General features: G+C 38.3%; 1 protein-coding gene across 4 annotated transcripts in view; it reads right to left on the minus strand.

The window, feature by feature from the left end:
- Positions 1-12,501, minus strand: part of INSC (INSC spindle orientation adaptor protein) — a 150,301-nt gene that overhangs the window by 6,554 nt on the left and 131,246 nt on the right. For all 4 annotated transcript variants that reach the window (XM_069803762.1, XM_069803764.1, XM_069803763.1 and 1 more), the window contains exon 10: positions 2,311-2,377. In XM_069803762.1, coding sequence (XP_069659863.1) covers positions 2,311-2,377 — 67 coding nt within the window. The remainder of the gene's footprint in view (positions 1-2,310; positions 2,378-12,501) is intronic.

Below are 12,501 nucleotides of genomic sequence, written 5' to 3' on the forward strand. Positions count from 1 at the left end.
TTCAGAAGAGACAATGTCATCCATGTTGAAATGGTTTCATTAACTTATTGTTGCCTGTAGGAGTTGATATTCTTATTGTAGCAGCACAAAAACAGATGAGACTGTACTGATTTATATTTTCTAGATTATTTTAAATGTAAGGACAATTATGTGCTATTAGACTCCATACGCTATTAGGCATTCAGATTACTTCAGGTAGCATCAGAGGATTTTAACTGTTAGAACATTTGCATAAATAATTAAGAGAATTAGCATCAGAATCATGCAGCTAGATAATAATCAATCAACATACAAAAAAGTCAAAGTTGAGAAGACAACATATCTAACTTCCCCAGGATTCAAAGACCCTTCTCAATTTGTGAATCTGGCTTCTGACCAGCATCTGATTATTACAACATTAGGCAGACACAAAAAGCCTTTACACACAAGATGAGTGTCAACCCTTCTCAAAAGCCTGGGTGCAAATGGTTCTGTGTGAACTTCCATTATGAAGTGCATTCACAAACTTTACTTCATGACATCATTGTGCGTGACATCCACATATACATCTCCACCTACAGCAGTATCTAGCATGAGTTAGCCTTAGTTGGCTTAGCTGTTAGTATAATTTCATGCACTCCAATCAAGTTTCTGCTGTAGTAGAAATAGAAGAAATATGATCATACACCTGCCCCAAACAACAAAACAGGTTTTGTTGTGCTCCAGGAAATAGATAGCCAAACTACATAACCTATCTGTTAATCATAAAGGAGTGCAAAAGCTTCCAGGGCATATCTGGATTGTGAGTGGTAACAACAGTGAATCAGAAAACAGCACAAGTCAAACAGACAAATCACCAACAGGGTATTTGCTACCCAATCCTGTAAGTACAGACACCTAGGAAATGGGAAATCTCCTGGGAAATGTCAGGGTCTTACCAAGAGTTTCTGGAAAAGACTCTGGGTAGGGGAGCCCCATGTGCCTGCACCAAGAGCTCCAGGACCACCTCTCCAACCTCCAGGAACACAGGGAGCTTGGACCAGGCGCATGGCAGGAACCACCACGTGGGCCTGACCGACCTCTTTCTGTGACTGCCCCATCTGTCCCAGGCAACAAGGAGGTCATAGAAGAAACAACCATGCTAACCTGCCTTGCTCCTCCCCCTCACTGCACTGTCTTCTGCATGGGACAGGGAAGTCAGGTCATTTGTAAAACTGCATATATCTGTGATTAAATTGCTTCGGTGTCCAGATCCTTTCAACCTCCACATTATCATTTGGTCTCAAACTGCAACACCTATCCACCTTAGCAAGGACATCAAATGCATGCTACCTCTGCACACAGATGGATCACATCAAGCAAATTAGTTGTGCCTGATCCTTGCAAGTCATATTTGTGTGCACAGAGCTCAAATGTTCCACTGAAGTGCAAGAAACATCTAAATCCAGTATTACAGGAATTGGCCAATTCTATTTCCAGACCTAGTTCTATGTAGATGCTTTCTGAAACCCCCCTTCTCTCACCTACAATCAGCCATGTCTGAGATTCAAACGGATCCAAACTCAAACCATTATTACACAAACCTTAATTTAAAAAGTGTGGAAGGGATATTCCTAGGACAGAAAAAGCAATATATGTGAAGCTTCACTGTAATTTAATAACTCCTAAAAAAAAAAAAAAGCTGTCTTACTATATTGGTTGGCCATGAATTTGCTGGTAGGTGTATTAACAGGGCAGTTACGTCCTCCTGTATCCTAATCCACAGAATTATGAACCTAACTTCTCAGACTTCTGGTGGGCCTGTAACATCTAGGGTTTTTTCAACATAATTAATTTCTCATAACATGATATTTAAAGAAGTGTGGGAAAAAACTGGCAACTGCTGTATAGTAATAAAAACATAATGCTTCAAAATTTATAATACTTCTGAATACTTGTGAAAAAAGTGACACAAAAAGCAGGTATGCATGGCTCAGTATCAGATGATGTCTTTCAACATGTAAGAATTGCCACGTTGTACAATGCAATTACCAGAATAAAGGTTTTTGAAACACTTTGTTCTACCTTGCTTTGTATCTATCAATTGCTGAGAACATGAGCAATAGGGTCATACATGAAAAGTTTTCTAAAACAGTGGCAACTTCAGTTACATAGAACCGTCCCAAGGACTCATTTTGCACCCTGCAGCAATGTGCAAGATTAAGCAGAGGCAGGATGCAAAATGGAGTATAATTAGTGAAGCCTTTCTCCTTTACCTTGTAAGCACTACTTTCACATCTACCCACATTCTCCACAAACAAATCCAGAATATAATTCACCTAAAATACATACCATTTCCTTGAATGATTTCTGAAGCACACTGGTCCAAGACAGACATGTTTGCCAATATTGTTACCACCTGTTATTAAAAAGATAAGAGAATATGAAGTATAGCCCTACAATTCAGTAATATTAAATAGCACTTTGGTTTATAAGATTAGTATGGCAGAAATATGGCAAACCCAATACAATTAAAAAGCATTCTTGTAGTTGAACAGTCTATTCCCACCTTTGTGATTTCTCAGGGGTCTTTATCTTACGTAAGACTGCTAACTGAAATCCAGAAAACATGAAAAGTAAAACATCTCCTTCTCACACTCCTATACTCATGCATAAAAGTCTGTCGTATAGAGATCTATGCAGCAGATTTGTTCAGTGGTCAAATTGGTAGAAAGAGGAAGATAAAAATTTATAAAAACCAACCAACCAAAAGAACCTTGGAGTCCTACAAAAAATTCAGCCAGGAGCTGCCTGCCCTCAGGAACCAATCGTGTAGTCACATTCCAGCTCAGGCAGAGCTCCCAGCGAAGGCTAAGAACCAGCACACAGCATACATTCAGTAGTGCCAAGTTATTGCTACCTTTCTGCTTCAGGGTTCAGCTGAAATCTTGAGAAATCCTCGCAACAGGTTTGGAGTTTTGAGCCTTGATTCAAGGGAGTATTTAAGGAATACTTTTCAGTTTTATTGAAGCCATAAGTTGTGTGCATGTCAAAGCACTGTCTCAAAATGAGCTGGATTTTAAAACCCATTTATTCCTTTCCTGAGCTAAGGCCAACACTAGGGTTTGTGCCAACAGAAGCACATTTTGAGATCCTGATTTACAGAATTTCTTACCCAAATTGCACTAACTGTTTTCAAGATTAGCTGTAACTCAGCTTGCTTAAAGTGATGCAGCAAGCCATTGACAGACACTGGATCATGTGGAGCTGTTGGCTTTCAATCACCCATTCCCTTCATTGATATCATATACTTTGTCTCATACGTCCTGCAAGATACTCTTTTTTACTTTATCCTTCAAATAACTTGCTTTCAGCATGCAAACACATCTCAATATTAACAGCATATGTGAGAGACCAAATAATAAATGTTACAGATCATTAGAATGCAAAATAGAAATAATATTCTTTCTTTAATTTTGTCTCTTCTAGTTTAGAAAAACTGATCAGCCTCAAAAAAAATGATCAGCTTGAGAACTGGTTATCAGCTTTTTAACAGTACAGTGTCAGTTCACAAACAAGCAAACTTCTTAGATGTAAGTAGGCATGAGATCAGATCACCATTCTGATCTCACTTTGCCATTTTAATAACAAGGATGACTCATTTTTGATGCTGTGACATAAAGGTCTTCCACTTTTGAAGGTAGTGTTACAGTGTCATCTCTCTGAATAAATATACTTACTTAGGATGCAAATGAGTTGCTGAAACTCTAGAGAGTGACAGGTAGAAATATGGTAACTCAGTATATGTCTATGTATTTATTCCATATTAATTATTAACTGTGTTTCAGGCTGAGTGTATATGTTTTCTCATTCTAAATTATATCCTGTTAATGAAAATTGCTTCCTCTATGCAGAGTCTGTACCCCATGTGGCTCACTAAGCCACAGATGAAGAATTCAATTAGCCACAATTTGAATACATGCCAATTATTCCACTGCTTCAAGTTATTTTGTCTAATAAGTATTTTCATACATAAAAATATTTTGTGTGCATCTTTTGACACCAAAAATTATTTGAGGTTATATCTATACTTCCTTTGCGTTGATTATGTGGCCCCCTATATTTTGCAATGTATTTATGAACTAGCCTAATGGGTTTATATGTAACCTTCTCCAGAGGGGTTTATAAAAGACCCTTATCATCAATAACCATCAAGTTCTACCTATATTATCTTTTAAAATCTTTGTAGGACTTCAAAGGCAGTTAAACTATAGATTAGCTTACTCCATATGGATAGATTTTTCTTTCCCCCCAAAAGTCACATTTTTCTATGAGGTACAGAATGTAACATGAAATAGCAGAATGTAAACACATAATGGGCAAGCTGAATAAAGAGTTGACTTTAAATGCTGTATTTCCCCTATACTTGACTATTTTAAAATTCAGTATATGTGCATCTGTCCTGATTTCAGCTGGGATAGAGTTAATTGTCTTCCTAGTAGCTGGTGCAGTGCTATGTTTTGAGTTCAGTATGAGAAGAATGTTGATAACACACCGATGTTTTCAGTTGTTGCTCAGTAGTGTTTTGACTGAAGTCAAGGATTTTTCAGCTTCTCAAGCCCAGCCAACGAGAAAGCTGGAGGGGCACAAGAAGTTGGCACAGGACACAGCCAGAGCACCTGACCCAAACTGGCCAACGGGGTATTCCATACCATGGGACGTCACATCTAGTATAGGAACTGGGAAGTGGGGGCGGGGGATCGCGGCTCAGGGACTAACTGGGTGTCGATTGGTGGGTGGTGAGCAATTGCACTGCGCATCATTTGTACATTCCAATCCTTTTATTATTACTGTTGGCATTTTATTAGTGTTATCGTTATCATTATTAGTTTCTTCTTTTCTGTTCTATTAAACCATTCTTATCTCAACCCACGAGTTTTACTTCTTTTCCCAATTTTCTCCCCCATCCCACTGGGTGGAGGGGGATTGAGTGAGCGGCTGCGTGGCGCTTAGTTGCTGGCTGGGGTTAAACCATGACAGCAGCTTACATGAAAATTTCCTCTGTAATACAGTCCAAAGTTCAAGGAAGTTTAATACTAAAGATTACCTCTCTGGAGGAAAACACAAACTTAAACGTAGACTCAATTTGCTTTGAAAAGCAACACTTCCGTGAGCACTGGTATTAATGAAGTCTCCTTTCTTTTGGATTTAGAGTTGATCAAAAACCATAAACAGAACTTTTCCAGTTCTGGAAAAGTTTTCCAGTGGCATCTCTCCCACTGTAGATTTTTTTGTTTAATGATGCATAGGCTCCTGCTCCAGTCTTTATCTTAGCCTCTCTTTTCCCATTATCTGGCTCCAAATTTCATAAGGCCTTAGGCAGTCTCTCAAAAACAACTGTGAAGTCTTGTTGAATCACCAAACCAGTTCAGGTGTTATTGTGAGACATGGAGCACCTAAACAGATATGGATAAAAGTGACTGCCTAAGCCTCATTTCCACCAGGAAAATAGATAAAAATTACTGGAAAAAATAGATACAAAAGCCTCTTTCAGAATTTAAATAATTTTGAAAGAATTGAAAGACTTGAAAACATTTAATACAGCATCCTTACTGTTCAACTGCAATATTTATTATCAATTTCATTAATTGTTCAAGACATTTCTTGTAAAAGCTTACACTCCAAGATTATAAAGGACTGGCACCTGAGACAATTTATGATTCTTGCAACTTTTCTGGATTCCTAAGCCATGCAATGAACTTGTAGTCAGCTCAAAGTATAAAAAAGAAAATATCCTGAAGACAGGACACATGAGCTCTGATCACCTGCAAGTGCTATCCTACCATGCAGAAAGTCTGTGCTGAAGCCACCCACAAATTACAGTACCCTAGTGATATCTTGATAAGTGGGATCTGCAGATGTGCTATTAAGCAAAGACTGTCAGAGATTTTCCAGAGAAAAAAAGAAGTTGCTTCATCATATGTGGAATATTTTAATGAAACATCTGATCTCACATTCTATTGCCAAACCTAATGCAGGATTATAGTGGACTCCCTTAAAAACCATGTGCTGCCAGAACTGATCCCATTCAGCATAATTCCCTGCCTCAGCACCTGTATGTCTGCTAGGCAGATCTGTTCTGGAGCTAGATCTTGATCCATGCATCTCCAGTATCTGTATTCTAACGGAGGTTTCCAATAGACTAACCCAGGCTAGTCCACACTCTGGTCTCTGTTATCCAGATCCATCAAAAATTGCAGGTGCTTCTCTACGGCAGGACTCCAATAAACCTGGTAGCTGCAGCTTTCTCTGCAGGAACTGGCAGCCCAAAAACCACTGTAGTAACCACAGAAAAATAGACTTGATCAACAAATAATGAACTAATACATTTGTTTGCCACCAGACGAAAGCTGAATTATTCAAGTCAGTGTCACATGATTTCCACCACTTTAAACAACCAGAGGAACAGGCCTCTCTGGTTTATCCCTGCATTCACCACCTACCTGTTAATATGTGCTATGCACTATGCACCTGAACCACATCACAGTGAGACACAGTAAAACACAAAATGCCAGGAAGAGAATTCTCAGGCCAGCTCATGTTTTAGCACCTTTTGAAGACGCACCAATGGATCAAGATGTTAACATGCAGATAGCTTCACTGGGACTAGTAAGATTTTTCACAAGACTAAGAGGCTAAGTAGTTAACTTTCAGAGCTTAAAAAACCATACCCAAAATCAAGAGCTATGAAAGTTCACCTTTAAATAATTTGTTGGTGAACTAAGTATGCAGGGGCATTTGCAGGGGAGGGGGCTCCCCTTTAGGTCCATGGAAAATTTCCCTATTTAATAAATAAACTTAAAAATAATACAGAGATTTCATACATTCCAAATGTCAGTACAGCATCATGTTGCTAGTCTCGCAGTTGCCCTGGAAATTAATCTAAAACCTAACTAAAAATCTCTGTTTCTCTAGGCAAAATAAGTAAACAGAGAGTAAACACAGATACCTCACTGTAGTGACAATATCATCCATTATTATAAAATTGGCAGTGTTGATCTTGTTGGTTACTGTAGTAAACAGAATCCATTTTTATAATTTGAAAGGTGGTTTTAGTACCACATAGTTTCCTTCCACTTACCCAGCCTTTCACACATACTGAATTTATGAATGATGAACTTTCCTTTTCAGTTCTGGAGTCTGCTTTGCACTGAATCATAGGAATTTCAGTTGTCAAGAGTGATTTAAATTTGAGAAACCATGGTTAATTATGAACCTTTAAAATAGTGTTGTTCAAAACCTCTTGAAGAACAGTCATCTTGGAAATTCTGTTGCTAAAAAAATGTAATCACTAACACTATAATAACCTTTTTCCTTCTAAGCAACTAATGGTGAACAATGCTCATTAACCAGTGCACAAAGGTACTGAACGTTTGTTGCAAAAGTGAAAACTAGATGCAAATGCCTTGTTATAAACTAAGATACATACACTGAGAGTGTAAATCTCAAATGCTTTAGTTAACAAAGAGATATAAACCTATAGAGTGCATATGAAACAGAAGGCTTCTTTGATAACCTTCCCTTAACAGGAGATTTAAGATGATCTAAAAGTGTTTCTCATTATTGTGAAACCAGCTACTCAGGAAGAAAAATGCAACAGGATTTGGAAGATGAAAGCACACGTTTTAGCCTGTTAAAGGGGCAGTATCTTCCACATTTGAGGGTCACTTACCTCACTTGGGGAGGGGGAGGTGTCTACAGAGCTGGAAGATGTGATGCTAATATACTTTTATTGATAATAAAGGCACACGGTTCAGTAAGCTTTTATTGACAGTCCCAACATAAATAGAAAGCCACAAGCTCACAATGAGAATTAGCAAGTTATTTAATTGAGTGGAAAAGTAGATCAATATAGAATTGCTAATTCTCTTAGTTAATTACCCCCTTAAGGCTGATTCATCGTTAAGTAAAATTAATTCTTCTACATAGTATGAGTATTTTGTAATTCAGTCAAATAAATGACATAAGGATAAATCAGAGAGTGTCTGCGAAGTTCCACATACCCATCTTCAGAAACAAAGGGGCATTTGACAACTAATCAGAAGCAAGATGGAGTCTTTGTTTCTGAATGTGAATTTAAAACATCTGAACCTCACGATTCAAGATTAGTCCACAGGGAGACAGCAAAAGAGTACATACAGCAGGGGTCAAGAACTGGCATTATGTGAAGTCTGGGTAGAAAAACCTTTCAGGATACTATTTATTGGGAGAAATAACTTTGCTAAGAAATGTCTAGAAATTTTCTCTGGGGCATTTTGTTGCTTAAAATAGAAAACTTAATTCCCATTGCTTCTGATAGCCATTTTTATGGTTGTGAATTCAGTTTTCTTCCTGAAAACAGAGAAATAAATATAGCTAGATAAGCAGATCAATAGGTCTTTCTATCACCTGACTGAAAGAGGCAAACATCCCCCATAAAATAATAATAGTGGTTAAGAGACAGTAGCTGCTTGCAAAGTGTAGGTCTACTCTGAGTCTGTGTCAGGGAACTATAATCTTGGAAAGCTGAGGCAGAGAAACACAGACTAAAACTAAAGGAATCTTACCCTTTGGAATGAAAGATGTCTTTACTACATTTTTATTTACTTTACTTCATATTGCTGACTAATCTAGCTAAGGAATAGGCAGAATAACCAGTTTCTCACATGTTTTGTTTTAAAGAAGCACATAGGAAACGCATCCTGCATGGGTCACATGGTGAATGGGCATGTCCCATAAACCGGGTCACATGACTCTAACATAGCGATGGAGCTAAAGTGTGTCTCCTCCCTCCCTTCTGAGGCCACAGTTAGAATTCTGTCTTTCAGATGAAAATCCAGGGGAAAAAATAATCATCCCTCAGACTTCTTTCATGGTATTAGAAAGCTTCTTAGATTTTGAAACTGACTCAATCAACCAAAGACACCTAAGACATCTGGTCTCCCTAGAGCAGAGCACAATTTGGCCTAAGCCAACACACAGTTGTAGGAAACACCTTTGCTTGTCTAGCTAGTCCAACTGGAATTAGGGTTTGAGTATGTGGGAGGAAAGTTAATTAGTCCCATTTTAGAGGAGGCAAACAGTGCAGAGAACTAGTCCAACTGCCACTAACTCAAGCAGAGTGGTCAGGAAGTAATTTCTGGTGCCTTCCTAGAAGGTAACATTTTTCTACTTGAGGAGGAAAAAGAAACAAGAAACTGTAATCTGCAGAAACAGTTTATGAGCTCACCTGCTCAGAACCAAGACTGAAGTAACAACCTTCACCTAGGCAGTGATTCTGTTTTGGAAAAAAAGATCAGTGGCAAAATTCAGAGGCTGTTCGAAATCTGCTATCTCATTTCCTGAAGGACTGAAGACAAAAAGACAACAAATGCAGCAAAATGCATACACAACCATGTCTGACTTACAGCTTTTTGACTGGTACAGCATGCAGCAAAGCCTCTTGTTTATAGTTTCTGCAGTAAAGAGCCCAGCACCAGCCTGATTGTACTGTGAACCTGGCAGGCAAGGGCAGAAAATAAAAACTGCAATGAATTGTGCTGACATAGCATGTTTCCTCTAGAGAGACTTTACACTGAGTAAGTGCAATGTCTGCCCAACTTTACAGATGATTAAACAAAAATGCAGAGAAGTTAAATTGCTTCTTCAAAATCAGAGCAGCAGCAGCAATATTAGGAATCAATCCCAGGAATAAAAACCTCACCACACTAAGCTAGCAAAGAATAGCAGAGTTCTTCAACTGAGCTGAGGTTTTACTCTTCCAACTGAACCAATTGCTTTGCAAGTTGGAGCACATTGTCTTATCCTGCATCAAATCTAAATGTGAAAGGCAGAATTGTAACTAAACAGGCATTTTGTCTCCAAAAAATTTAGTGTTTAAGAGAGAGAGTCAGTATTGGACCCCTGAAATGTAACAACCCCTAACATTGACCACATAATGCCAGTCAATACTATTACTTGTATTTTTATATTGGTCGAATGTATATGCAAAGACAGCGATAACCAGTTAAAAAGAAAGAAAGGACATTAGGGAAGTGATTACAGTCTTACACAGAAAACTAATTAGGATATCAATGATATAATGGCATGGTTAAAGTTCAGATACAGTTATGTGACTTTTGGCCTAATTATCATTTTTGCATCTGTTACTGACAGTCTTGTTTCTTGTTTAATTTCTTAAGGTTTATTAAATAACTTAATTATGTAATTTATCACCTCTCTTTCTAGCTATATTAGTTGAAAACACGTTTTCTCAGTGTGATCTAGTCAATACTGGAAAGGATCACACAATTTGAGCGTATAGTTTACCAACCACAGTTCACAACCAGAACACTGAGAGGGAGGGTAATCCTAACCACACATCTAGTCACCACTATACTAACGTCAGAGCTGGATATGAACAGAGACCTGGGCAAGTAAACTGTGCAGATACCCTTTTATGATCTAGTTGTCCTTAAGTAAAGACTTTGTGTTGCATTTTTACCCACAGTGTGTAAATCTACAAAAGTGTATTGAACTGCAGAAAGGATGTGTGAGCATGCAGTTGAATCACTTGGGACTGTTAAATATTACTTTGCAGCTGATCTTAAAAACAATTTTCAAGAACTAGACAGGAAGCTTAGGCTTACTGAAGTCAGACCTGACAGGCAGACCACCAAAATTTCCTCCTAAACCTGTCACTGGCTGCTTGTGCAACATGCCATAGGTGATTGAGTCCCAGGGTACCACATGCATTTCTTCTCTGGGACAGACCAGCTGATGGCCCAGCAGTGGAAGGGGTATTCCTCTTCTGATCCAACTGGGAGAGGGAGCTCCTCCTTCCATACTTCTTTTGCTCCAAGAAGAGAGCTTTAAAAAGCATAAATGAGGACTCTTCATCAACTGCCTTCCCCCTGACCAGCAATGATTTCGTCTAATACTTCTTGTCAGATGTAAGGAAGACACACACCTAACATGGGCTGCACTGCTCCAACTCTACTTCAAGCTCCCTGTTTTGTTAGCCCATACCAGTTTCCATACATATGGGAAAATTTGGACAGCAGTTTAAAAAAATGCAGTCAGGAATTCCACAGTCTTCATGAAAACAAGCAGAAACAAAAAGCAGTTGGCAAGGAGTAATAAATTCCCCAGTGTTCAAGAAACTCAGCTTGAGAAATAGTACTGCAAGTTCCTTTCATCCAGGCAGGGATTTTCAAAAGAAGTCTAAAAGACCTGTTAATATTCTTCTCGTTAAAAACATTGCTCTCAAAGTCTTTCACTGGGTGTTAGGCAACATTTAAAAATCAAAACTTCTTTATGTTGAAGTAAAATCTGTCTCTGCTCTCCTCTTGACCCTACAATCTCCCATGTAAGAGAAAAAAGGGCGAAAAAGGCAACAAAAGGAAAATGCAAATGCCCTGAAAAAAATGGGAGCAGAGAAAAGAATGTGGAACCTAGGGGAAGAATAGTATTGAGAGTTTCAAATCTTAAATGAGACAGAAGTTCTCAGCTTCAGAGCCTGCAGCATCTCCCAAGCACCATGAAAACAGGAAAGAATTTAGCAGAAAAAAAAGCAGCAACCATTTCCATTTTCTCCTTCCAACTTAAAAGACTTTCTCCACCACAGACCTTTTTGAAACATAATTCACTGATTTTTAGACCTAGAAATAACCACTTTAAAATGGATGTGTTCACTGCACATTAATTCTTTGTCTGCCTGAATAACAGAAGATCAGAACCTGTTAGACTATACCTCCACAACTTCACGGGTAAGGTGAGAATACTAGCAACACTGAAGAGACAAGTGGGAATGCAGAGAGAAAAATTTTATTATACATAAACAAGCTGTGCACAAACATACATATTTCATGGTTTTATATGTACAGTCTAACATGATGGTTAAAGTCAGGAAAGCCCTGAATGATAAGGGTTTTGGCTAAACCCTTCTTCTGACAGTGCTTAAACTCCATTAAGACATCTGACTGTATACATTACCCTGCTGAATTTAGGCATGAACCCTCTGAAAGGGTATTTTCATGCTCCTTTGAAGTAAAAAAACTGATATCCAGAAAGTAAGTATCTGCAGCAAGAAAAAGAACATGGCACATTCGTATCCATTTTGACCTAAAACTAGAGGCTAAGGTATCTGGAAATTATGGCTTTATCTGACAACTCTTGTACAAAGTATTTTGTTATAAAACTAAGCAATCTCAATGTAATACTGCTGGTTACAGAAGAAATACATGCTTCTATAAAATGGGTAATGATTATCTTGTTTATCATTAAGTTCAGCACTCAGTTCTAGATTTCTTACCTGACCTAATCTAACACTGCCTGGGAAATGAAAGAGGAAGGAGGTTGGTTTTCATATAGTGAAGGCAGGAAATGTCTGTTATCACTTGCACACAAAAGCTTTTCAGAAGTCAAAAGAAAGAACACTTTTAGAGGAGAATACTTTCAGCAGGCAACACACAATGCATCTGACATCCAACTCCTGGGCAGAATGTTATTTATTTATACCATGAT

This window comes from Haliaeetus albicilla, chromosome 16, assembly GCF_947461875.1.
Source record: "Haliaeetus albicilla chromosome 16, bHalAlb1.1, whole genome shotgun sequence".
NCBI lineage: Eukaryota > Metazoa > Chordata > Aves > Accipitriformes > Accipitridae > Haliaeetus > Haliaeetus albicilla.